We start from the raw sequence: 25770 nt of genomic DNA, 5'->3' as shown, positions 1-25770 counted from the left end.
TTGCTTCTGGATGCTTGCTCCCGTACTCCCATTAACAGGGTGCCAGGGTCCAGCCACCGTGCTGGGCGTGGGAGACGGCCTGCCACTCTGGGGTCTTAGGGCCAACCCCTCGGCCTCCTTTTTTGGCACGACGGGGAGGGAACAGCAGATGGGACGCAAAGCCGTGCTCCACACAGCGCCCTGCTTTTTGCGCTGGTTCTACCCCTGTCCCACCTCCATTCTGGGCTCTGCCCCTTTGTCCCTGTCTCTAAGCCTGTCTTGGCCTCCAGCCCTGTTCCGGTCCCTTTCTCGGCCCCTGAGAGAGAGAGCTGGGCAGGCCCCGAGATAAGCGCCGCGGTTGGGTAAGGAGGCCGGACCTTTTGAAGGCCGGCGCTTGCACAAGGAGCGGTGGGGGGCCCGGGGAGGGAACCGGCCGGCGGGGCGGGGCCCGGCCCGTCGAGGGAGGGCTGAGGGGAGGCGGGGCCGGCGCGGCGCGGCCGGAGACTCGGACAGCGCAACAGGCACTGGGAGCAGACGGCGGCCGCGTAGTGAGGTGAGGACCCCCGCGTCCACGGGCCCCTGCTTCCCAGACTCCTCCCCGTCCCCTCCTCGAGGGCTCCCTCCGCGCCGGCGGCCCTCCCCTGCCCCCTCCCCGCCGCGACCCGCCCCTCCCTCCGGTGGCCCGGCCTCTGCCCCCTCCCTCTTTGCCCCCTCCCCTGTCTCAGTCCGCACAGCCCGGTGCTGCCCGGCCCGCCCCCGCCACTGCTGCCCCAGCGCACCTCTCGGTTCCCGGTCCCGTGCCCTCGGATGGGTCTGAGTCACTGGGAAACTGGGCTCTGAGTCAGGCCCTAACAAGCTTGGGGATGGGGCCCGACCGCAGAGAGGCAGAGAGGCCAGAACTGATGCTGGGAGCGACAGGCCGTCCTAGTCAGGACTCCACAGAGAGCAACAGGGAGGGAGCCTAACAGGCAGAGGCGGAGAGACAGAAGCCTGGATTCACGTATATCTAAAGGTCTAGTTACAATTGGAGACTGAGGCAAGGAGAGGCTTAATGATACAGAGCAAAAGAAGGAGAGGAACGAAGATGGATTTAGGTAGAAGTGGGGACAGATGTAGTGCTGTAGAGACAGGGACAGGCAGAGAGAACACTTCAGGGAGACAGAATTTGAGTCGAGTCCAGAGAATAGACCAGGGTCAGGGGCAGTTTGGCAGAATGGGACAGAGCCTCAGAGACCTGAGCTCAAGGGCAGGTGCAGGGAACGGGAAGGTTCTGGAGAGGAAGACTTGGAGAAAGCAGAGGCAGAAGGATGTCATTTCGCACTTCTGAGTCCCTACAGGAGGGTGCTCACATGTGCATACACATGTGTGAACATGTTGCAGGTTGGTGGAGAGGGAAGACCCTGGAGTACCCCTGGCTTCCTGTCTGCCTCTCTCTGACCCCATTCCCCACCCTAGCTTCACTCCAAGTGGTCTCTGCCTCGGGCCAGGACCCTACTTGCTGGGGGACTTAGGGCTCTCTGGGCAGCCTGACCAAGGCAGACAGGATGTGGGGGCGGCCAGGGCCGGAGGGACAGGAAGGAAGTCTGAGCAGAGACAATAGGTGGAAGGGGAGGAGGAACTGGGAATGACCAGGTTTAGGATGGCCGAGAGCCTGGACCTCGGTTCTGGAAACCAGGGGGAGTGGGAGCTGCACCTCCTCCCTCCTTCCTTCTGCCATGCTACAGCTGCCCCTGTCCCCACTTATACCACATCATGGGGCCCCTCCTCCCCACCGTCCCACTTCATTTTGCCCTGCAGGCTTCTCTCCTCTTGCCCTGTGCTTACGTGGTTGATTGTGCAGGCAAGCAGAGGCAGACCTAGGTGGGGCAGGAGCTTGGAGGTCAATACTTCCACCAGCTCCTTGTGAGCCTGGGGCAAGCCTCTTCCCTTCTCTGGGCCTCAGTGTCCTCACCTGCAAACAAAGGACTTCTCCTATAATAAGAAAGCCCCTTCTGATTTCTGGGATGGCTCTTCCTCCAGATTGCCGGCCACTGGTTATTTTTCTTTGGAGGAAGACTGAAGTCTGGTACCCACCCCGTCCAGACCTCAGACTTTGGGACAGGGAGGGGGAATCTCAACCTGAGCCCTCCCTTCACCCTGCCGCTCCCCCCAGCAATGGCCTGAGCCCCCATGGCTGCCCCTCAGGACCTGGACATCGCTGTGTGGCTGGCCACGGTGCACCTGGAGCAGTATGCAGACACGTTCCGGAGGCATGGCCTGGCCACGGCAGCTGCAGCCCGGGGCCTGGGCCACGACGAGCTGAGGCAGTTGGGCATCAACGCCACAGGGCACCGGAAACGCATTCTGCGCCTGCTGCAGGCAGGTGCTGCAGAGAGCTCCCTGGATCCCCAGTCGGACAGTGCCATGGAGCCATCCCCTAGCCTAGCGCCCCAAGCCCAGCCCCCCAAGCCTGTGCCTAAGCCCAGGACGGTATTTGGTGGGCTTAGTGGCCCTAGTGCCACCCAAAGGCCTGGAGTGAGCCCAGCCCTCTGGAGACCCGAAGTGTCCAGGAGCCCAGAGTCCAGCCCCAAGTCCCCGCTTCTCCCCACCTCCTCCTCTGAGCAAATTTCAGCCTTGAATACTATGGAGATGATGCCCAACGCCATCTACTTTGGCCTGGACTTAAGAGGCGGGGCCCAGACAGCTCAGGACATGTGAGTAGGGTTGGCTCCCTTGGGAGCCAGTGCTGGGTGGGGGCCGGGAGGAGCAGGACATGAGGGCTAGTCCTGTCTCCTCTCTCCCTTAATGATCACTAGACCTCTTCCCTCAGGGCCCCAGATAGCTCCCAGGCAGCTGCCCCTACCCCTGCCCTCAGGCCCACAGCAGGCACAGGTAGGTGGGTTAGCATGGATTTGGGGGAGAGGAACAAGGCCCTTCAGGACTGCACACACTCCCATCTGACCTCTTCCCTGTCTCCCCCATTCCTCTCCCTGCCAGTACACATCATGGACCCTGGCTGCCTGTACTATGGTGTCCAGCCTGTGGGCGCCCCAGGGCCCGCGGACAGGAGAGAAGGCAGAGATGTCTGTCAGGACAGGGCTGAACAAAGGTGAGTGGTCAGTAGGGTGGTGATGGCAGGAAGAGGGATGCTTGAGGAGCAGTTGGCGGTGGCTGTGTACCCATTATTCATTAAGTGTGTGTTGCGTGTCCACTGTGTGCCAGCCGGGTACTCTAGATACAGCAGGATTAGGAAAGACCCAGTCTCCTCCTCAGGCAGCTTATGATTCAGTGGGCCAGATAGGAAAGGAAGCAAGCAGACAAACAAATGAATATATGACTTAAAATAGGGAGAAGTGGTTTTCATGCTTTTGTTGTTATATTTTTGTTTTTTAAGATTTTATTTATTTATTTGATGGAGAGATAGCGAGAGAGGGAGCACAATAGGAAGTGGAGAGAGAGGGAGACGTAGGCCTCCCATAGAGCAGAGAGCCTGATGCGGCTCAATCCCAGGACCCCAGGATCATGACCTGTGCCAAAGGCAGATGCTCAATGACTGAGCCAACCAGGTACCCCTTCATGCTTTTACTTAAGGCATCTTTACTGAGCACATACTGCATGCGAGATATTGTAGATACTTGGGATAGATCAGAAATCCCAGCCCCTGTGGGCAGATAGTCAAATAAAAATAGAAACAAAAAGTAAGTTATTTCATATGTTAAAAGATGGTGAATGCGATGGAAAAAAATAGAGCTGGGTAAGAAGGCCGGGATGGACTGAGGGGGATACACCCTGCAGTTCTTCATTAAGAATTGCCAGAGTACGGGCGCCTGGGTGGCTCAGTGGGTTAAGTCTCTGCCTCAGGTCAGGTCATGATCTCAGTATTCTGGGATCAAGCCCCTGGGATCGGGCTGTCTGCTCAGAACCTGCTTCCCCCTCTCTCTCTGCCTGCCTCTCTGCCTACTTGTGATCTCTCTCTCTGTCAAATAAATAAATAAAATCTTAAAAAAAAAAAAAAAAAAGAATTGCCAGATTGTTATTTGAGCAAAATGAAGAGGGTGAAAGAGTTAGTTGTGATAGTATCTGGGAGAAGAGTGTCCCAAGGCAGGGGACAGTGGCCAGAATAGAGACTTTCAGGGGGACCCAAGAATGGTGACAAAGCCAGCAGGGCTGGGGCAGAGTGGCCAGAGCAGGAAAAAGATGACGACACAGAGGTCAAAGGGGCCAAAGGTAGGACCTTGTAAGGACTTTCGCTTTGACTCAAAGTGAAAGGGAAGCCTTTGGGAGGGTTTTGCCTTACATTTTAAGAACCCCTCTGGTCGCTGTGTTGGGAATGGTCTGTAGGGGGCAAAAGCAGAAGCAGAGAGACCAAAGTGAGGAGGTGGCACCCGTAATCTAGGTGACACTTCCAGCGAGTGTCACAGTAGTGAAGATGGTGAGAAGTGGCTAGATTTGGGTTATATTTTGAAGGCAAACTGTCCTAAGGAGTTGGGGTGTGAGGAAAAAGAGCAGTCAAGAATTGCTTCAGAGGTTTCAGACTGAGCCTACCCTGTCCAGCGTGGTAGCCACTAGCCACATGTGATTACTGAATACATGAAATGCGGCTAGTCTGGAGTAAGATGCATTGGAACTCTACAACTACCAAATTTCAGAGACTTAGTATGAACAAAGTAATACTGTGTGTGTGTGTAAAAGAAGTAGACATAAATGATCTTACTTTTTATACAGATGATATAATAAAATGTTAATATTTTGGGTATGTTGGATTAAATAAAATATATTATTACAATTATTTTCACTTGTTTCTTTTTATTTTTTAATGTGGCTGCTAGAAAATCGAAAATCACTTGTGTGGTTCTCACATTGAGTTCTGTTGGATAGCGCCATTTGAGCAACTGAAAGTTCCTGGAATTGCTCTACTCTGAAATGGGGAAGACGGTGTACGAAGCCAGGGGTTGGGGGGAAATCAGGAGTTCCATTTTGGGCGTGCTGAATTTGAGGTATATGTTACAAGCCTGAGAAGAGATAACAATAGGCCCTTGGATATCCAAGTCTAGAGTTCAGGGGAGAAGTCTGAACTGGAGATCTAGATTTGTGGGTTGTCAGCCTCTAGGTCAGTGTATGTAGCTGTGAGTGCATGTCGCTAGAGCAGAGGGCCAAGATCAGAGTCCTGGCACACTCCATTATCAAGAGGTTTGGGAGAAGAGGAAGAACCAGCAAAACAGACTGAAAAGGAATGGCTGGTGAAGGAAAAGGAAAACTGGGAGAATGTGGCATCCTAGGAGCTAAGGGAAGAAAGGAAGAGGGGGAGGTCGGTGGTATCCAATGCTGCCGAGATCAAGGAAGATGAGGACTGAGAATTGGCCTCTGGCATTGACAACATGGAGGTCACTGAGGACCTTGATAAGGGGTAGAGGTGAAAGCTGCCTCAGAATGGTCTCAGGAGGTAACAGAAGAAGTTGGAATGTATAAACAACATTTTTGAGGAGTTTTTCTGCAGAGAAGGGCAGAGTTGAGTGGTTGTCGATAGTGGAAATGAAGCCAGGAAATGATTTTTGTACGATGGACTGTTATATATGTTTATAGGTGGACTGGGAGAGAGGGATCTGGGAGGGAGGGAAAATTAGCTGCTGTAGGGGACAGAAAGGGGAGAAAGTCTGGAGCAATGTCCTTGCGTAGGTGAGAGGACAGTGCTCGGAGGAGGGACTGGCTTCAGACAGGGATGTTTATGATGGTGGCAGAAGAAATGCAAAGTATGTGTGAACTTGGTAAATTTGACACTGGGAATCTGTGGGGTTCTTGTCTGATTGCTTCAATTTCTCAGTGAAGTAGAAAACAAAGAGGGTAGAGAGGTGGTTCTCAACCTTAGCTGTGCTATAGCTGGGGGAACTTTCAGAGCTAGAAATGCCTGGGCCCCACTCCCAGATCAAACTCAGGGGTCTAGTAGGGGGCCCACATACCCGTATTTTAAGGTTTTGCAAGTGATTTTGTGCTACTGAGGTAAGGACTACTGGAAAGTGACAGAATAATAGAGGACTTTCTGGGAAGATGGTGTAAGCAAAGACCTAAAAGATGGGGAAAAGCAGACTGGGGACGCATGTTCTAGGCAGAGGCAGCCGCATGTGCAAAGATTCTGAAAGAGAAGAGAATGTGGCTGAACGGTAGAAAGCAAAGGCTAGGGTGATGCAACAAGAGGGCAGGGGATTGGCCGAGGGTCTCATTGTACAAGATCTTGCAGCCTGTGGTGAGGAATTTGGATTTATCCTAATTGCAAATGGGAAGTTATTGCAGGATTTTATGCAGGAGGGAGTGAAATGATGTCACTTGCATTTTTAAAAGAGCATTCTGGGGCTGGTAGAAAAACGGGTGTTGGAGGGAGGCCCTGAGAGGAAGCAAGTGACCAGTCAGGTAGTTCACAGCACCCTACTGAGAATCGGCCAGAACTTGGTCCAGGGAGGGAAGGTCAATCCCTTTTTGGAGAAAGGACTGAGAAGACTTCTTGATCAGATACCAGCATCTGTGACAGAGAGTGAGATATGCAGCCCTTCCCCACATTTTCTACCAAGTAATACTAATGGCAGAGGAGAGGGACTGAAATTGCTCTAACCAAAAATCTAAGTGTGCTCAGGGAAGAAACTCTAGGCTAATCTTTTGCATTCCCAAACTCCGTATTTCCAGGACCTGCCAGGCATCGTACGAAGCACCGCAGGTGAGGATGGCCGGGGAACTGGGTCTAACGTGTGTTTCTCTGTCTTGCCCCATATTAAGGCTCAGCCGGCAGGATCTGGAGGCACGGGAGGATGCGGGCTATGCCAGCCTTGAGCTGCCTGGGGATTCCAACCTCTCATTGCCCACCCTGGACGTGGAAACCAACGATGACCTCATTTCACCCTATGCCAGCTTCTCCTCCACAGCAGACCGCCCCTCACCCCTTCTCAGTGGCTGGCTAGACAAGCTCTCCCCTCAGGGGTGGGCTGCTAGGGAGGGAAAAGGAGGGAGGGGAGGGAGGAGAGGGAAGGGTGAGGCTGGGGTGGGGTGGGGGTCAGGTCTCCAGTGCTCCCAGACCCTAGGAGCCCCCCAGGATACAGCCTCCACCGCTCACTCATCTTGGCCCCTCCTGTCCCCAGAAACTACGTTTTCCAGAGGCGCTTTGTGCAGTTCAACGGAAGGAGTCTCATGTACTTCGGCAGTGACAAGGTCAGGGTCTGGCGAGAGGCTGGGTCGGGGCTAGGAAAAGGGTGGGGGCTGAGGACAGGAGGATGGGGAGCCCGTGATGCGGGGGTACAATATGACTGATGTCAGCATCTAAAGTAGCTAACCTAGCGGCCGTATCCCACTGCTTGTGACATGAGTGCTGACCTCATTAAAAAAGTGGGTGCCGACTCCCAGGTCAGCACACATGGCTGAGTTTCTGTCCCTCTGTGTCCCTGGACTGTCTCTGTAGGATCCCTTCCCCAAGGGGGTGATCCCTCTCACTGCCATCGAGATGACCCGCAGCAGCAAGGACAACAAGTTCCAGGTCATCACTGGCCAGAGGGTATTTGTGTTTCGCACAGAGAGCGAGGGTGAGAATCGGGGCCTGCTGTGTGCCCCCCGGGTTGGGGCAAGAAGGCCGTGTGAGGACACGGCCTGCTGGCTCACCGGCCTCTCTGTCCCCTACCAGCCCAGCGGGACACATGGTGTTCCACTCTGCAATCCTGCCTGAGGGAGCAGCGCCTCCTGGGCAACCCCCGGCCCCCTCAGCCACCCCGACCCCTCCGCACAGGCATGCTGGAGCTTCGAGGACACAAGGCCAAGGTTTTTGCTGCTTTGAGCCCTGGAGAGCTGGCGCTGTACAAGAGTGAGCAGGTCAGAAGGGCCAGGCCGGGGCCAAGGAGCCTGGCCTAATCCATTCTGGCACCTCACTGTCCCTGCTCCAATGCTGCACCTTCCCCCCCATCCCCACCAGGCTTTTTCTTCGGGCATCGGGATCTGCTTCATTGAACTGCAAGGCTGCAGTGTCCGGGAGACCAAGAGCCGCAGCTTTGATCTGCTCACCCCACATCGCTGCTTCAGGTGGGGCCCAGACTGGCAGGAGGCAGGGCTAGGGGAGAGACTTGGGCAGGCGGCACAGGGTGGGCAGAGGACTGAGGCCTCTTCAGTAGGATGTCAGTTGGTGTGCTCTCACAGGAGTCCAGTGAACAGGGTCAAGGTCTCAGGAGGGTCTAGACTGGCCCAGCTGTGGCCAGTGGTGGCTCCTGCAGGAATGGCCAGTGGGATGGGACAGGTTGGAGGGGGTCTCCATGCCCACAGACTGGCTGTCCACCCCTCAGCTTCACAGCCGAGTCTGGGGGGGCTCGGCAGAGCTGGGCGGCCGCTCTGCAGGAAGCAGTAACCGAGACCCTGTCTGACTACGAGGTGGCTGAGAAAATCTGGTCCAATCGGGCAAACCGGCACTGTGCGGACTGTGGGGCCTCCCGCCCAGACTGGGCTGCTGTCAACCTGGGGGTGGTCATCTGCAAGCAGTGCGCAGGTGAGGGCTGGGGCCTTTGGCTGAAACAGTGGTGGGGGGCCTAGGTTGGGGGCCTCTAAGCATCCGTGCCACATACCCTCCATACCCTAACAGGTCAGCACCGGGCCCTGGGTTCTGGGATCTCCAAGGTACAGAGCCTGAAGCTGGACACAAGTGTTTGGAGTAATGAAATAGTGCAGGTGAGGAGTCTGAAGAGGGAGAAAGTGGGGAAGAGGGAAGAAGAGCATCCCAAAAAGGCCTTGGGCCCAGCTTGGGGGCAGAAATGTCTGAGACCCTTGAGTTCCTCTTACTTGCCTCTGCCCCTTGTCATTCTGCAGTTGTTCATTGTCCTGGGAAATGATCGTGCCAACCGCTTCTGGGCAGGGGCACTACCCCTAGGTGAGGGGCTGCATCCAGACACAAGCCCCGGCCCCCGGGGAGAGTTCATCTCTCGGAAGTACCGCCTGGGTCTCTACCGGAAGCCCCACCCTCAGTATCCAGATCATAGTCAGCTTCTCCAGGTAGTAGCTGATGGGGAGGAGGGTAGTCTCTAAGTTAAAATGCCTAGACTTGGGGTGGTAGGGGCTGTTTTTGATGACTGGATGACTGTCCCCATGCTCTCAGGTTGGGTCTTGGCACTGACAGAGGCCCTTCCCCCCTGCAGGCACTGTGTGCCGCTGTGGCAGGACCCAACCTGCTGAAGAACATGACCCAGCTCCTCTGTGTTGAGGCCTCTGAGGGCGAGGAGCCCTGGTCCCCCGCAGCCCTCGATGGCAGCTTCCCCGGTCTCCAGCTCCCAGGTAATTCCCACAAGGGTCCCCTTTTTCACCCTCCAAGAATTCTCAGCCCTGACCTGTGCCTTGATTGTTCCAGGAAGCCCCAAATATCCTCTTCCTCAGGCCATCACAATAGCCCAGTCTGGGCAGTTTCCCAAACTTCTAGATCCCCTAGGGTCTATTTCCTGATGTCATGCAATGCCCAATGGTGGCCACTGCCTGGGGTCGATTTGGACATTTGAGGTGTTAGTGCTGGTCTACCCCTGACAAGGTGAATCCATAAGCGAGGTCTCATCTCCCTGGGAGAAGTCTGATGATAGAAGTGGTTATCTAAAGAGGCTTTCCTCCAGTGGTTAGGGCAGAGGGGCTGAGACACTTACAGGATGGTCCACGCTCAGAGGCCCCTACCCCTGGGCTGAGTGGCTGGTGGGCTCACTGGTGGGGACAAGAATGGGCAAGGGCTGGAGTCTCACTTCCTGTCACCCTCTTTTCTAATGTGGGAGGTGAGGAGTCTGGCTCCACTGGGCTTGACTTGGCCATGCTGCCAGTGGAATCAGGTCCCACTGTCTTCCTCAATCTGATCCTTTTCCCCAGGGGGCTCAGGCCATCACCTGAACTGACAACTTCTTCCCCTTGCAGACCCTTCCCCTGGTGTATACAATGAGGTGGTGGTGCCCGCCACTTACAGCAGCTTCCTGTACTGTGGTCCCATCAGCAACAAAGCTGGACCACCACCTCCTCGCAGGGGCCGGGATGGTGAGAGGGGAGCCGAGGGTGGGAGGAGATGGGGCAGAAACTGGGATGAGCAAAAGTGTACCACAGAGGGCTGGGAAGGGCAAGCAGGGCCACGTCCTGGCATGGGCTGGGTGCTGGGAATAACAGGGGGACCATACTCAGTGGCAGCACTGGGTGAGAGCTGAGAGCCTGTGCTGTGAAGTCAGACTGCCTGGGCCAAATCATAGTTCTGCTACCTCCTTTTTGTGTGCTTTGGGCAAGCTACTCAAACTCTGGGCCTCAGTTTCCCCATGGGCAAAAGAGAATTGAAAGTGATGCCTACCTCATAGAATTGTGAAGATCACATGAGATCATACGTAGGCAGAGGGTATGGCATGATTGTCTGGCAAATGGGAATTATCATAGTAGGGACAGAGGGGCTTTGCCTGTTGACCATCAGCCTCCTTCTTAGCTCCCCCCAGACTATGGTGTGTGCTGAGAGCGGCTCTGGAAATGTTTGCATCGGAAAGCAGCCCTGAACCCCTCAGCCTCATCCAGCCCCAGGATGTTGTATGTTTGGGTGTGAGTCCCCCACCCACAGACCCAGGTGACCTCGACAGGTAACTGCACCCGGCGCTCCTTGCACCCCCACTTTGGCCTTCCCGATCCTGAGCCTGCCAGCCCCGTATTGGTCCCCTTTCTCCTCCTTGACCTCACTTTCTCTCTAGATTCCCCTTTTCCTTTGAGCTCATCCTAACCGGGGGAAGGATCCAGCATTTTGGCACAGATGGAGCTGACAGTCTGGAGGCCTGGACCAGTGCTGTGGGCAAGGTGAGCCAGCCAAGAACCCTCCCCGACAGTTCGTGGTTTTCCTGTCCCCAGCTGCCCCCATTCTGCCCTCTCTTGTTCCTATAACCACTCCCACCACTGTCCATTGACAACTAAGATTAACTGCTGTGCTATGACCAGTGTGAGGTTCTACCCACTCAATATCTCATTTAACTCTCACAGCAACCCTCAGATGAAAGGATTATCAATATTTGACGTATAGGGAAACAGAGTCACTGAGGTTATGAAGTCACTTGGTCAAGGTCACAGAGCTAGGAGGCAGCAGAGCCCAACATCGAAAATAGACCTCTGTCTCCAAAGGTCATGGCCCAAACCTGACTGTGCAGGGCCTCTGCCCAAGGAAAGGCTGCCTCTAACTCCTTCTTCCCCCTCCCTCAAATTCTTCCAGTCCAGAGGGAAGGCTGCATTTACATGCCCAGCATCTCCATTCCCAGGCAAGCCAGTCTCTCTGTCTTGCACCCTCTCTCTGGAGTTAAACATTCACACCCTAGAATCAGACATGCTGGGATCTGAGTCCTTCAACTTTCAGCCTCATGAGCTTTTCTACAGGGATAGAGTGGGTATACAAGACATACCCCTCGGGGTCGAGGATTAAGTAACATGTGAGGCCCTTGCTGCCTGGCGCACACAGGCCCTCCATCTGTGGGTGATGAGGATGCCAGTCGCTCCCATCCCTACCCAGTTTCTCTCTCAGCCCTGCTCTACCCTCAGCTCGTCACACTGCCTCCCGACAGCCTGGCAGAAGGCTGTGTGCTCTGGCGGGATTGCACTTCCTCCTTAATCCCTTGTGGCTGCCACTGCACCACCTCTGCCAGTCTTCTGAGCAGCCACACTGTGGGGTGCCTAGTGACTTCCCATTACCAAAGCCCAAGGGCCTCCTCCTGGCCTTACCTGGTCGGCTCTGCAGCCCGTGACACTCTGTGGGAAATGCTCACCTGCTCTCTGGCCTCTGACCCCACTCTCCCCCACTCTGCTTAGAGGAATAGAACTCCTGCCAGCCAAGAAGTGGTCTGTGTGTCCTTTCAGGGCTGTGTCATGGCCCTTGTGGCCTCCAGGCTATCTCCTCTGATTGTCAGCTGCACTTCCAAAAACGTAGCTCATCCTTAAAGGCCGTGCTACCCAAAGCGCAGTCTGCAGCCTGGGACACCGCACTGGCTCATTCTTTGTCATGGCCTCTGGCAGAATAAGAACAGAACTTGAGAGGGAGCGTTCCGAATCTTTCTTAGCAGTGGAACAAAGTGATTTTAGGTGTAGAATCTAATTTCTTAAAGTGGGGGCTTATATTTTACATTTCTTTTTTCATTTTACTTTGCTAGTAGTTCTTTCTTTCTTCTTCTTTTTTTTTTCTTTTTTCAAATGAAAGTTCTGGTTAGTAACAGATTGGAATTTTGAACAATAACAACAAAAAGAAGAACCCCGTGTTCCTTCCCCACAGGTGGTTGGGAAAGCACTCCTTCGGGACCACCTCAGACCCTTGTTTCTCTATGAAGCCTCTCCGGCCCCTTAGGATGCTGGGATTTCCCAGGGCATTGTGACTCTTCAGTTATAGCATTTTGGCTCCCTATTCCTTCTGGCCCCAATACCCTGCAAAGGACAGGATGATGCCCTGTGTTCACTAGAGCAAATTAAATTGAACTGAATTTCTTTCCTTTCTCCATCCATCTCCTGTCTCCTTGGGTCTTTTTTCTGCTCTCTCCAATCCCTTTTCATTCCTCTCTTTCTTTTGCTTTCTCTTCATATCATTCCCTATCCTTCTCACTCTTATTTCTCTCCCCTACGTCTTGTCTCTTTCCTCACCCTCTTTGTTCCCCATGTCCTCCTCTTGCCTCACAGTGGTTCTCCCCGCTGAGCTGCCACCAGCTGTTGGGCCCCGGGCTGCTGCGGCTGGGCCGCCTGTGGCTGCGCTCTCCCACCCATTCAGCCTTGGCCCCTGGCCTCTGGCTGTCAGGGTTCGGACTTCTTCGTGGTGATCTCCTCTTCCTGTGTCCAGCATCGGGCCCTGGCCCTCCAGCCCCTGAGGACATGGTGCATCTGCGGCGGCTACAGGAAATCAGTGAGCAGGGGTGGGGACGGGGATGAAAGGTGGCCGTGGAGTAGGGGGCAGTGAACATTCATCTGTTTGGGGTCACTATGGGAAAGAGCAGAACATAGTGGATTCGGGCATAAGCTCTGGAGTCAGACTGCCCAGATACAGAACCCCATCTCCATCACTTCCTAGCTATGTGACCTTTATGTGCCTTAGTCTCCGCATCTTTACAATGGGCACGATACAAGAGTTGTTAAGTTTCAAATAAAGCAATGCATTTAAAACACTTACCAAAGAGCCTGGCAGAAGGCATCTTATTAGTGTTTAATAAGTGTTATATGTTATTAATGTTACTGTTAGTATTACTTGGAGTTGCTTGCTGGTTGGGGACTAGGAGAGGAGACTGGATACTTTCACTTCTTCCTCAAAGAGGAACAGTGTGGGATAATATCGGAGGGCTTTAGAGAAAAGAGACCTGAGTTCAAGCCTAGATTTTCCATTTTATAACAAGTAAAGAGACAAGAAACTTAATGTCTCTGAGCTTTAATGTGTCACCTGTAAAATGGGGATAATAGTATGTAACTTATAGGATTTAATGCAACATTCTTTGAAGACTCCTAGTCTGGCATCAAGATACCTTGAATACTTAGTGACTTATTGGTCAAGAAGATGAAGAAATTTTGATGATAATGTCTGATGATTCTTCTCCAGGTGTGGTTTCAGCAGCTGACACCCCAGACAAGAAGGAGCATTTGGTCCTGGTAGAGACAGGAAGGTAAGTGTTACCCCTATCCTTGACCCCACATCCCTTTCTCAAGAGCCCAGCCCCAACCCTCTACCCTGGTCTGCTGGACCATGCCCACTTCCTCAAATTTGCCTGCCTACTGGGCACGTGGGTGGTTCAGTCCGTTGGGAGTCTGACTTGAGCTTGTGTCTTGGTCTTGGGGTCCTGGAATTGAGCCATGCGTGGGGTCTCTGTACTCTACAGGGATCCACTTGTCCCTCTCCCTCTGCCCCCCCGTCCCCCGCATGTGCATGCTCTCTTTCTCCCTCTCTCTCAAATAAATAGATTAAATCTTTTTCTTTTCTTTTTTTTTTTTTTTTAAAGAGGAAAACCTTAAAAAAAAAAAAAAAAGAAAAGAAAATTTCACCTTCAGGGACCCCATCTGGTTTGAATGTTGCTGCCCCCTGCTGGTGGCTCTGGGAGGTCTGGTCCTTGTGATCCCGGGCCTCTTAGTTTAAAGGACCCTCTGGAGCTGGCTCTGACTCAGGCATCTCTGGTCTCAGGACCCTGTATCTGCAGGGGGAGGGCCGGCTGGATTTCTCAGCATGGAACACAGCCATTGAGGGGGCAGCTGGTGGGGGCGGCACAGCACTGCAGGAGCAGCAGATGAGCCGGGGTGACATCCCCATCATTGTGGATGCCTGCATCAGTTTTGTCACCCAACATGGTGAGTGGGTACTGGCCAATACTGAGCCAGCAGGGGATGGGGGACATGGGCACAGCCAGAGGGTGTGGTCTGCCTGTAAGAGCTTTGTCTCCAGAGACTACAGCCTAACAGCAATCCACTGTATCTCTTTTGGCAAGCTGCTTTACCTGCCTGAGCCTCAGCTCCCCCATCCGTAGAATGGGGCTACTAACAGTCCTCATTTTCTAATATAGTTGTGATAGTAAGATAACATATGGAAAGCTTTTAGTGCAGCACCTGGCAGCTAGTCAGTGTTCTAAGGTAGTTGTTGGTGGGGGCATGGGTGTGAAGGAAGAGGAGCACTGAAATAGGACTAGAGGGCCATGTAACAAAGAGAGGGCAGCTACAAGGCAAGAGCCAAGCTGTGCAGCAAAACACTTGAAGGTCTGAGCAGAATTAGTCCATGCAGGAGTTTTTCCAGGCATAAAGGATCAGCTCTGAAAGTGGTTCCCAGAATTCTTTGTGACTTTTTGACCTTTGCCTTTTTTCTCCTGCCCAAGGAAGGACTAAGTAGAATCTAGCTTCTTAGCAAACCTCCTTTTTAGAAGTCTGGACTCTTGAGAAGGAAAATTCATAGAAAACCAAGAAAGGCAGTAAAGGGCAAAAAAGGCACATCTATGAACTACAAATAGCAGGGAGAGTGGAGAGTTGGTGGCTAGAGACATTCTCCATACCTTGGCAGTAGCCTCAGGCAGTGACTTCCCCACTCCCTAGATCCTGTTGTCTCTCAGTCTCCCTCATGTTCAAAAGAAGAATATGGGTGTTCATACCCACACTGCCGTTCTTCATTCAGCAGATGCTTACTGAGCGGCTCCCGTGTGCCAGACACTGGAGATATAGCAGTGAAGAGGGAAGGTTCTGGAAGCTCAGGGACTAGTGCGAGAGATGGGTGATAAGTAAGAGAAATACAGTCAGTGCTCATTATTCACGGTAGTTTTGTTCTACGAAGTTACTGCAAACACTGAATTAGTGAATCCTAAATCATTGCCCCAGTGGAAATACAGAGTCAGGTTCCTGGGAATCTCTGGTTACCTTTAATCAAATGATCAACACGTAAAACTCGTTTGAAGTGTGTTTCTGTTTAAAGACACTTTATTTAACATATACTTGTGATCTGTTAACTTTGAACTCACAGCCAGCAGCAGTGTAACTCACACAGGGGCAAAGCTTATCTGATTCACATATTCTCTCCATAAGGCACACACAGCCTTCCTGCGCTTAGCAACACTACACAGCCCTTCAGCACTTCACTTGGGGGCCATTTTAAATAGTGAAACCAACCAAAAAAAGCAGAAGAATGCAAAAAATGTGATTCTATATATATACCTTGAAAACTACACTTGTTTACCATATGAGAGCTTAGCTGGGAATATATCCAACAGGCAAATCAAATTCTTCTCCACTCGGTGCATGTTCACAAATGACTGGAAAAGTGCACTAAGTATTGATATGGGGGTTACAATAAATTTTAGCAAGTAGATGAATTCACAATGTGGAATTTGTGAATAGGGAGGATCAACTGTAATGTAATTTGGGAGTGCTATCTCAGAATCAAAACAGTGAGGAGACAGAGAGCGATGGAGGCTAGGTGGAATGTCATGGTTAGGGAAGAACCTTCTGAGCAGGACTTAAGCAGGGTCTTGAGAATCAATATCCTGGAGGCAGACTTCCTCCTCTCTGGGCCCCTTACCCCAATAACAATACAGCATGTCAGTGGCAGGTGGGAGGATCACAGATACTGGATACTGGGTGGGTAGTTGGGTCTCTGGGCAGTGGTGAGCAGAGATGCTCAGTGGGTGAGTGGAGATGCTGGCTGTTCTCAGGGCTCCAGCTGGAGGGCATATACCGGAAAGGAGGTGCCCGTGCCCGTAGCCTTCGGCTCCTGGCTGAATTCCGGCGGGATGCCCGGTCAGTGAAGCTCCGGCCAGGAGAGCACTTTGTGGAAGATGTCACTGATACACTCAAACGCTTCTTTCGAGAGCTCGATGACCCTGTGACCTCTGCACGGCTGTTGCCTCGCTGGAGGGAGGCTGCTGGTACTCCCAAGATCCCTAAGAATTCCTCGTAGGCGACCGAGGGGTGACCTGGAACTCCACCCGCCCCCATCAAATCCCTGAGGCTCTTTTGTGGGATTTGGCAGCCTTCTTCCCCATTGCTCCCCTCCCTCATTCTCACTCCCCAGGATCACTCAGGGACACAGCTTAGGTCAAGGTGGGAAGAGGGCAGAGAGACATCCATTCTGGGGTTGTTTCTCTAAAATTCCCTCCTTGCTCCCTTCCCTGATCCTCTCCACCACCACCCCCAACTCCATCCCAGAGCTACCCCAGAAGAATCAGCGCCTGGAGAAATACAAAGAAGTAATTGGCTGCTTGCCCCAGGTCAACCGCCGCACGCTTGCTACCCTCATCGGGCATCTCTATCGGTCAGTATGGCCAGACCCCCTGCAGGCTCCTCACTGACCCACCCTTTATCACCGCTGTCTGACTCCTTCCACCACCCTACTCCCACTGCCTCACATTTATTCATTAAGTGAAAGTGTCAGTTAAGTGAACTGCAAACAGTTAAGTGAAAGTGTCATAGCACAAAGGTTCTGAGTGTGGACTTTTTGGGGTCAAACAGATCTAGGCTGTACTCTGGCTCCACCATTCTAGTGTGTGACTTTGGGTAAGTTATTTGCACTTTCTAAGCCTTAGTTTCCTCGTTTATAAAAGGAAGATGGCGGGATGCCTGGGTGGCTCAGTTGGTTGGGCAGCTGCCTTCGGCTCAGGTCATGATCCCGGCATCCTGGGATTGAGTCCCACATTGGGCTCCTTGCTCGGCAGGGAGCCTGCTTCTCCCTCTGTCTCTGCCTACCATTCTGTCTGCCTGTGCTTGCTCTCTCTCCCTCTCTCTCTCTGACAAATAAATAAAATCTTAAAAAAAAAAAAAAAAAAAGGAAGATGGCATAATGAATAGTGTCCACCTCCTAGATGATGGGAGTTAAATGAGATAATCCTTATAAAAATCTTACTACATCTCCTGGCATGTAGGTAGTAAGCATTCAGAAATGGTGAGCAACCAATGTTATTTTGTTCTATTATTCATACCAGGCAAAGAGCTGGAGGTAGGAGACACAAAGAACAATAAGATGCAGATCTACCTTGATCAGCCTATTGGGGAGACAGGTCTTTAAGGGATTCCAAGGTGAACCCTGGCTGTGTTGTACGGATTACTCTCTATTACAGGGATGGGCCAACTATGGTGCATGCGCTATATCCATCCAACTGTCTGTTTTTCTAAGTAAAGTTTTGTACAGTTTCTGGGCCACTTTGTTGGTTAAGCACCTGACTCTTGATTTCAGCTCAGGTCATGATATCAGGGACGTGAGATTGAGCTCTGCATTGGACTCCCTGCTCAAGGGGGAGTCTGCTTGAGATTCTCTCTCTCTTCATCTCCCTCTGCCCCTCCCCACTGTGCGCTAGCTCTCTCTCTCAAATAAGTAAACAAATCCTTAAAATAAATAAAGTCTTGTACACAAAGTGTGAAGGCACACCCATTCACTCATGCAGTGTCTGTAGCCTCTCGTTCTACAACAGTGGAACTGACAAACTGGACCAAAGAATGTATGACCCACAAGCCTAAAATATTTACTATATGTCCCTTTCCAAAAAAAGTTTGTTGCCCCATACCAGAGTTATAATCACCCATTCCTCACCTGTCTCTGCCTTACACTGGGACCTCCTTGAGGCCAGTGTTGTGTCTTTCAACTGCATCCCAAGTGTTTAGCCCAGGACTTAGCATACTGACTCTAAGGATTTCCTGAATGAATGGCTGCATGGGCAAACAGGTGAGCTCAAGCTGCATCCCTTATGACCCGTGTTGCACCGCTCTGCAGGGTACAAAAGTGTGCCGCTCTAAACCAGATGTGCACGCGGAACCTGGCCCTGCTGTTCGCACCCAGTGTGTTCCAGACGGACGGGCGGGGGGAGCATGAGGTGCGGGTGCTGCAGGAACTCATCGACGGCTACGTCTCTGTCTTTGATGTAAGCTCTCCTTACCCCTGACTACAGTCCTTTTTCCTGGAATCTGGATCCTCGGCCCCCGCAAAACCCCCAGCCCAGAGCTCTAAGGCCCTCTGCATCAAGAATCACCTCCCATTGGCCTGGACCCCTCCATCCCATAACCTTACTCCAAGTGCCCTTGCCCCCTTGGTTTTTAGCTCTTCTTGCCTCTAATGCTCTCATACAGGTCTTCTGGTCTTACAAACTCTTCCTGTTTCCCTCTTTTCCTAGCACCCTGCCCCCTCACCCCTCAGTCCCCCCCAACCCGGCCTCCTCCCTCCCGCCCCCACCTGTCCCACAATACACATGCTCCTTTTTGGCTCTTCCACAGATTGACTCTGACCAGGTAGCTCAGATTGACTTGGAGGTCAGTCTTATCACCACCTGGAAGGATGTACAGGTAACCTGTCCTGCCCTTAGACTCATGAGTGGGACAGAAGGGGCTTTCAAGATAGGAAGGTGCCATTCTGCTGCTGGACATTGGCCCTCAGCTTTCTGAGACACAGGGGAAATCCAAGAAAGGGAGTGCTTTGGGGAGAGGGGTTTGGTTTAGGATTGGCTCTATTTATTACACCATGAGGATCCTTCATTGCAAAATGATGGCAGCATACTTGGGTTCTGCCTGTAAGAGATCCAAGGAAGAGTTAGCTGAGGTAGACAAAGTGGTGAGCATAACAGCAGTAAATACGATAGCAAACAGCTAAGCACTTATCTTCCAAGCACCTGTGATCTTGCCGTAGCGTCACACAACTCCATGAGGCAGACAATACCATTTTTTTCAAATAAAGAAACAGGAGCCTTGAGGGTCCCTTATTCAAAGTCCTACTGTATCGAATGTCAGAGTTAGAACCCAGAGAGTCTGACCTTAGACCTGTCCTTCTAAGCATATGCTGCACTGCCTTGGGAAGTACCCACACAGCCTGAAGATGCTGTTCTACCTCTCCTTGGGTTCTCCCTTTTAAGGGCCTGAGCCACACTGGGGATGAGGGGTAGGAGGAGGAGACTTTTGTGCCCAGGGCGGCAGGGGTGGGTAGGTGGAGATAAGAGCTTAGGAGGCAACAGAGGGAGTCCTCTGATCTTGATTTTTTGCATCCTCTTCTGTCCTCCTGACTTCATTATGCCTTCCCCTCAGCTGTCCCAGGCTGGAGACCTCATCATGGAGGTTTATATAGAACAGCAGCTCCCAGACAACTGTGTCACCCTGAAGGTCAGTCCTGAGGGGACAGGAGGGGAGATGAGAGGATTGGGGGGGGGGTGGGTCAGTGGACTGACCGGCATGGGTCCTCTGCTCTTGCTCTGACCCCAGGTGTCTCCAACACTGACTGCTGAGGAGCTAACCAACCAGGTATTGGAGATGCGCGGGACAGAGGCTGGGATGGACTTGTGGATGACGTTTGAGATCCGTGAGCACGGGGAACTCGGTGAGCCTGCCATGTGTGTGTGCTTGCATGTGTGATGGGGGGTCAAAGTTACCAATGCTTTCTGGGTTACCAAATACAGTGACACTGTCCTTGTGCACATGCAGGGACATTCCCCACTGTTGACCACTCCCTCTTTCCTTTCTCAGTACTCTCTTTTTTCTTGACTTGTGTGGACCCCACAAGTCCTAGGTTTCCCTTCCTCCCCAAAGAAGGCTTTTCTTCCTCCTTTGCTTACATTCCGAATATTGGAAGGACCCAGAATTCAACCCCAGACCTTTTCCTTTCCCTATCTTCATTTCTCCTTGGATGACTCATCCATTCCAGTGGCTTTAAATGCTGATGATAAGCTGGATTCTCTGGATCATGACCGGAGCTGAAATCAAGACTTGGATGCCTAACCGACTGAGCCACGCAGGCACCCCAAGCATCTCTAATTGTTTTTTAATATTTTATTTATTTATTTGACAGAGAGATCACAAGTAGGCAGAGAGGCAGGCAGAGAGAGAGAGGGGGAAGCAGGCTCCCCGCTAAGTAGAGAGCCCGTTGCAGGGCTCAATCCCAGGACCCTGAGATCATGACCTGAGCCGAAGGCAGAGGCTTAACCCACTAAGCCACCCAGGCGCCCCCCAAGCATGTCTAATTTTAAACATGCGAGACTGAACTCAATTCCCAGTTGAGTTAGGTGAAAAGATGACCTTTTCACCTAACAAAAAGCCTAGGCCATTTCCTAGTTTTCCCTAACTCAGTCAGTGGCCCCTCTATTCACCCAGTTATCAAGACCAGAAACCTGATTGTCCTCCCTTTCCTTCAACTTCCCACCTAATCCAACCAACGAGTCCTGCTGATTCTATTAGAATCTGTTGCTTCTACCCATTTCCGCCATTACCACCAGCCAGGGTGAAGTCACCACTAGCTTTCTGCACCCAACATTAACCACTAACCCCAGAAAAGGAATAGCTGGCCTGCATTTCCGTCTTGCCTCCCGACATTCCATTTTCCACACAGTGGTCAACATGCATTTCAAACATAAATCAGATCATGCCATTACCTTCCAATGGCTTCCCACTGAACTTCAAATAGAATTCAAATTCCTTATTATGGTCCACAGACCCTGACTGTCTTTCTTGACAAAGAGCCTTTATTCTGGAGCAGCGTCCTGCCTGAAATCTTCTTCCCCTGATTTTAGCATGGTTTGTTCTTCTTCCTCCTCCAGGTCCCAATCTCAGCTTCAAATGCCCCCTTCTCCAAGACCTTGCCCGGTCATCACTCTGTCCCAGTAGCTGTCCTCCTCCTCTCTCTCAGCTTCTTATTGTTTCTTTCAAAGCATTTAATTATTTGCAAATTTTTGGTCTACTTACCTGTATACTGTCTGCTCACTCACTTTGCTGCTGTGGGTTCTGTGCTAACCATTATATCCCTAGGGCCAGCAATGCCTGGCAGAGGGCTGGCTCTTAAATAAATACCTGTGGCTGGGCTGAGGAATGGACACACGAAAGTGACTGGTGGAAAGGAGCAGGAGGTCCAGGGCATGGATGGATATTCTGGTTGATACCTGCTCCTACTTTACTCCTCAGAGCGGCCACTTCACCCCAAGGAGAGGGTCCTAGAGCAGGCCCTTCAATGGTGCCAGCTGCCAGAACCCTGTTCGGCCTCCTTGCTCTTGAGAAAAGTCTCCTTGGCCCAGGCTGGTTGCCTCTTCACAGGTGAACCTCCTCCTTCAGCCCAGCACCCCCACCCCCACGCCTCTCCCCCAGGACCCTCCTATGAGTATCATCTGTTCGTGCCCAGGTATCCGGCGCGAGAGCCCGAGGGTGGGTCTGTTGCGGTGTCGGGAGGAGCCGCCCCGTTTACTAGGCAACCGCTTCCAGGAGAGGTTCTTTCTGCTGCGCGGCCGCTGCTTGCTGCTGCTCAAGGAAAAGAAGGTGAGGTGCTGGGGGGAGCGGGGATGGATGCTGGAAGCCCCTGAGGAGCAGCTATGCCTGCATCAACCTTCTTGCTCCATAGCCTGTGTGCTTATCCATCTCAGTGCTGCCCTGGTTCTTTGACCTCTGTGATCCTGTGAGCACATAACCCCAGTGCTTCCATGACTTCTTGACCTGACTGACTGTAATCCTTCTCTCACCTCTTGACCTCACTGACTGCCTTCTTGTTCTCAGAGCTCTAAACCAGAACGAGAGTGGCCCTTGGAAGGTTCCAAAGTCTACCTGGGAATCCGAAAGAAGTTTAAGCCTCCAACACCGTGAGTTTTCTTCCCCAGCCCACATTTCTAGGACCTTCCTGCCATCACTCTTCCGGCATTTCTCTTTCTTTCTTTCTTTTTTTTTTTTTTTTTAAAGATTTTATTTATTTGACAGAAATCACAAGTAGGCAGAGAGACAAAGGGGGAGGCAGGCTCCCCGCCAAACAGAGAGCCCGATGCAGGGCTTGATCCCAGGACCCTGGGATGATGACCTGAGCTGAAGGCAGAGGCTTTAGCCCACTGAGCCGCCCAGATGCCCCCCTCTTCTGGCCTTTCTAATCGCCCATCTCTTTTGTCTTTTGGCTCCTAGGTGGGGCTTCACACTGATACTGGAGAAGATGCAGCTGTGAGTACCTCTCGGCCTGGCTTCTACCCTGGCCCAGCCCTGCACCCTGTCCTCTTCCTCTCTACTTTTTCTATTCTCCATTGCTATAGCTACAACCCCTCCTCTCCAGCTAATTCCCCTCTGACCATCCCCAGATACCTGTCCTGCACTAATGAGGATGAGATGTGGGACTGGACCACCAGCATCCTCAAAGCCCAGGTGAGGGGATGAAAAAAGCTGAGGGTGAGGTCAGAGGTCCTAGCTGTAGTCCCACGCCCACTGTGCCAACTCCTTACTCTCCCTGCAGCACGATGACCAGCAGCCAGTGGTCTTACGACGCCATTCCTCCTCTGACCTTGCCCGTCAGAAGTTTGGCACCATGCCTTTGCTGCCCATCAGAGGAGATGACAGTGGGGCCACCCTCCTCTCTGCCAACCAGACCCTGGTGAGGTCCCCCTGGCCTGCTGCTATGCCCTCCTGAATCCTGCCTGTGTCATTGCTGCCCTGCAGGTGGGAGTGGTGTGCCTGCCTGTCTGGTGCCTGCCTCTGCCTTCTCTGTGTCCCCATACCCCACCCTTGCCTTCTGTTGCCAGACCTCACTGTGTCTCTGTGTCTCTCCCTCCCCTCATCCCCATCCCACCTGTGCCCAGAGGCGACTTCACAACCGGAGGACCCTGTCCATGTTCTTTGTGAGTACTGTACCTGTCTCAGCTTTGTGCCCCTCGGCCCTGTGTTCCTCTGTGCTGCCTGAATCCATGTGCCCTCTGTATTTGTTCGATGCAGGGCCATCTGTGTGTGTTTTTGCATGTGTGTGTGTGTGTGTGTGTGCATGAGACAGAGAGAGAGTATTGTGAGGGGCCAGAAGGAATGAGGAAAATGAGGCATGGGAGGATATGATAAGGAAAAGGGAAAGTGGTCACAGGCTCTGAGAAACAGAAGGAAAGTTGTTAAGTGAATACATCTTGGAGTCAGATAGACCCGGGCTGAAGCCTCAGTTCTTCCATTTACTCACTGTGCAATCTTGGGCAACTTACTTCACCCCTCTGTACCTCGCTTCACTCACCAGCAGTGTAACCCATTGTACAGAATTGGTTTGATAGCACACATGAAAAGTACTTTACTGCATCTGGCCCAGAGGAAGGGCTCAATAAATGTTAACAATTACTAACCCAGGAACTCTAACTCTGTGCCTGCATCATGCTGCCCCATTCCCATCCAGCCAATGAAGTCATCCCAGGGATCTGTGGAGGAGCAGGAGGAACTGGAGGAGCCTGTCTATGAGGAGCCGGTGTATGAAGAAGTGGGGGCCTTTCCTGAGCTGACCAAGGACTCCTCTACCTCCTTCTCCACGATGAGAGAGAAGACAGCCAACCCAGAGACCCCTCTCATCAGCCAGAGGTCCTTTGACAAACCCCCTTTCCCCAAGGCAGGTGGCCTGGGCCCAGAGCAGAGGCCACCTGAGCCCCCTCCTGGCCCCCCTTCAAAGAGCAGCCCCCAGGCACATGGGTCCCTAGAGGAGCAGCTGCTCCAGGAGCTTAGCAGCCTCATCCTGAGGAAAGGAGAGACTGCCATAGGCCTGGGCAGCCCCCCGCAGCCCTCCAGCCCCCAGTCCCCCAACTCCAATGGCCTTCTGACACAAACACCGGACTTTCCCACCCAACCTTCCAGTTCACCCTCCAGCCAGCCCCTCACATGACCCTCAGACGAGTAGTCTGAAGGGGAGGGTAGCCAGAAGACCCAAGTTCTCACATGGCAGACACTGCCGGGAGCCTCCTCTGCTCTGGCTGGAAAGGCTCCAGAAGCCAGTGTGGTGCTATGGAACGAGCACAGGATTGAGGGCTCTGGACTCTCCTGCCTAGAGAGGGTCAGACTATGGCCCCTCACTGAACCTCCATTCACTTATATGTACCATGAAGTCACTGAAATAAGGAGCCAGGGAACATCTAACTGTTTCTTAGAGCTGTAAGCCCCACATAACTTCCCTCAACAAGTTGAGGGAACTCCTGCTTTATATATATATGATATGCAGGAGTTCTGTAAGAGGTTTGGGGTTTGAAATGAATAGTTTTTACTGCACTAAAGAAAAAAAAAAAAGATTTGGAAGCCAGAAAGCTGAATGATCTCCAAGTCTATTTAACCCCAATTCCTACATTTGGGTACTATGCTGAAGACCTAGAGGGTAGAGGTTGATTGGGGTTGGGAGCTGGGGTGAAGAGGAGCCAAAAAGGATGTGTCACTGTTAATAAATCTTGGAACCAGAAGGCTATTATTGTTTACTTCATTCATTCATTCATTCATTCAACAAATATGTATTGAGCACCTAATTAGGTGTCAGGTCTTCAGGATAAAGTTTGTCTGGGTGGCTCAGTTGGTTAAGCGTTTGGCTCAGGTCATAATCCCAGGGTCCTGGGTTTGAGCCCTGCAGCCCCGAATTGGGCTCCCTGTGGAGCCTTTTTCTCCCTCTCTCTCTGCTGTTCCCCCTGCTCGTGTGCTCACACGCGCGCTCTCTCTCTGTGTGTCAAATAAAAAACCTTTTTTCTAAAGATTTTATTTATTTATTTGAGACAGAGAACAAGCAGAGGGAAAAGTCAGAGGAAGAGGGAGAAGCAGCCTTCCCACTGAGTAGCGAGCCTGATGTGGGGTTCGATCCCAGGACCCTGGGATCATGCCCTGAACTGAAGGCAGATCTTATCTGACTGAACCACCCAGGCTCCCCAAGCAAATAAGATGTTAAAAAAAAAAAAAAAAAAAAAAAAAGGGTCTTGCTTTTATGGAGCTCCCACTCTAGCGGGGGAACAGAAAATACACAAATTAATGCAGTGTTGTAAAGAAATCAAACCAAAGCGATGTGCCTGTGATGATGGCCTTTAGGCTGGGAAGATGGGGAAGGCTGCTGTGAAGAGTTAAAGAAGCCAGACATATGAAGTACTGAGAGAAGGAGCACTCCAGAAGAAGAGGGAAAGTGTCAGGCATGAAGGCTCTGCAGTGGGAAGAAGCTTGGCCTGTTGGGGAAACAGAAAGGAGGCTGGAGTGGCTGAAGCACAGTGAGTGGGGAGACAGAGAAGAGTATGGGCTAAAGGGGGAAAGACTGGCAGGAGCCCAATAATGCACAGCCTTATAGGCCATGCTAGGGTGTTTGGATTTTATTCTGAAGCAATTGAGTAGTTTGAAGGGAGAGAGTGATGGGATCTTATTTCCTTTTTTAAAAAAAATCAATCACTCTGGCTGTTTTGTGAGCAGTGGATTATTGAGGTGGTGGGGGTGGGGAATGAGAGACCAGATATTAGACAGGCGACTGATACTGGGGCTTGGACTAGGTTGGTGGTTTTGGAAATTGAAGAAAGGTGATTAATAAGAGATCTTTCAGAAATAGAACCTACAGGACTTGCTGATGGAAGGAATGTGGGATAGGAGAAAGGGTACAATGACTCTGGGTTTCAGACTTTCCTAACCAGATGAAGAGAG

At 52.1% G+C, this 25770-nt stretch overlaps 1 protein-coding gene across 3 annotated transcripts; it reads left to right on the top strand.

Moving 5' to 3' along the window:
• Positions 1-430: 430 nt before the first annotated feature.
• On the top strand, positions 431-24566 carry ARAP3 (ArfGAP with RhoGAP domain, ankyrin repeat and PH domain 3). 3 transcript variants are annotated; one of them, XM_059174877.1, is made up of 33 exons: positions 431-532; positions 2164-2672; positions 2789-2850; positions 2956-3067; positions 6724-6924; positions 7083-7152; positions 7400-7520; positions 7619-7803; positions 7904-8010; positions 8268-8467; positions 8561-8646; positions 8785-8967; positions 9111-9246; positions 9862-9978; positions 10409-10556; positions 10665-10767; positions 12619-12838; positions 13523-13586; positions 14099-14262; positions 16104-16316; positions 16597-16702; positions 18155-18302; positions 18652-18720; positions 19453-19527; positions 19627-19741; positions 21316-21444; positions 21530-21663; positions 21898-21980; positions 22291-22326; positions 22461-22524; positions 22613-22750; positions 22956-22994; positions 23525-24566. In XM_059174877.1, exons 2-33 carry the CDS (start codon positions 2383-2385, stop codon positions 23999-24001), a joined length of 4395 nt encoding a protein of 1464 aa, XP_059030860.1. In that variant the 5' UTR covers positions 431-532; positions 2164-2382; the 3' UTR covers positions 24002-24566. The 3 variants fall into 3 exon arrangements, with proteins under 3 accessions (XP_059030860.1, XP_059030858.1, XP_059030859.1); XM_059174875.1 differs by having other exon boundaries at positions 449-532; positions 2132-2672; XM_059174876.1 differs by lacking the exons at positions 431-532; positions 22956-22994 and having other exon boundaries at positions 676-2672.
• Positions 24567-25770: the final 1204 nt, after the last annotated feature.

The sequence above is a fragment of the Mustela lutreola genome, chromosome 5 (genome assembly GCF_030435805.1).
Source record: "Mustela lutreola isolate mMusLut2 chromosome 5, mMusLut2.pri, whole genome shotgun sequence".
In the NCBI taxonomy this organism is placed as follows: Eukaryota; Metazoa; Chordata; class Mammalia; order Carnivora; family Mustelidae; genus Mustela; species Mustela lutreola.
This window is presented reverse-complemented; position numbering and strand designations above follow the sequence as displayed.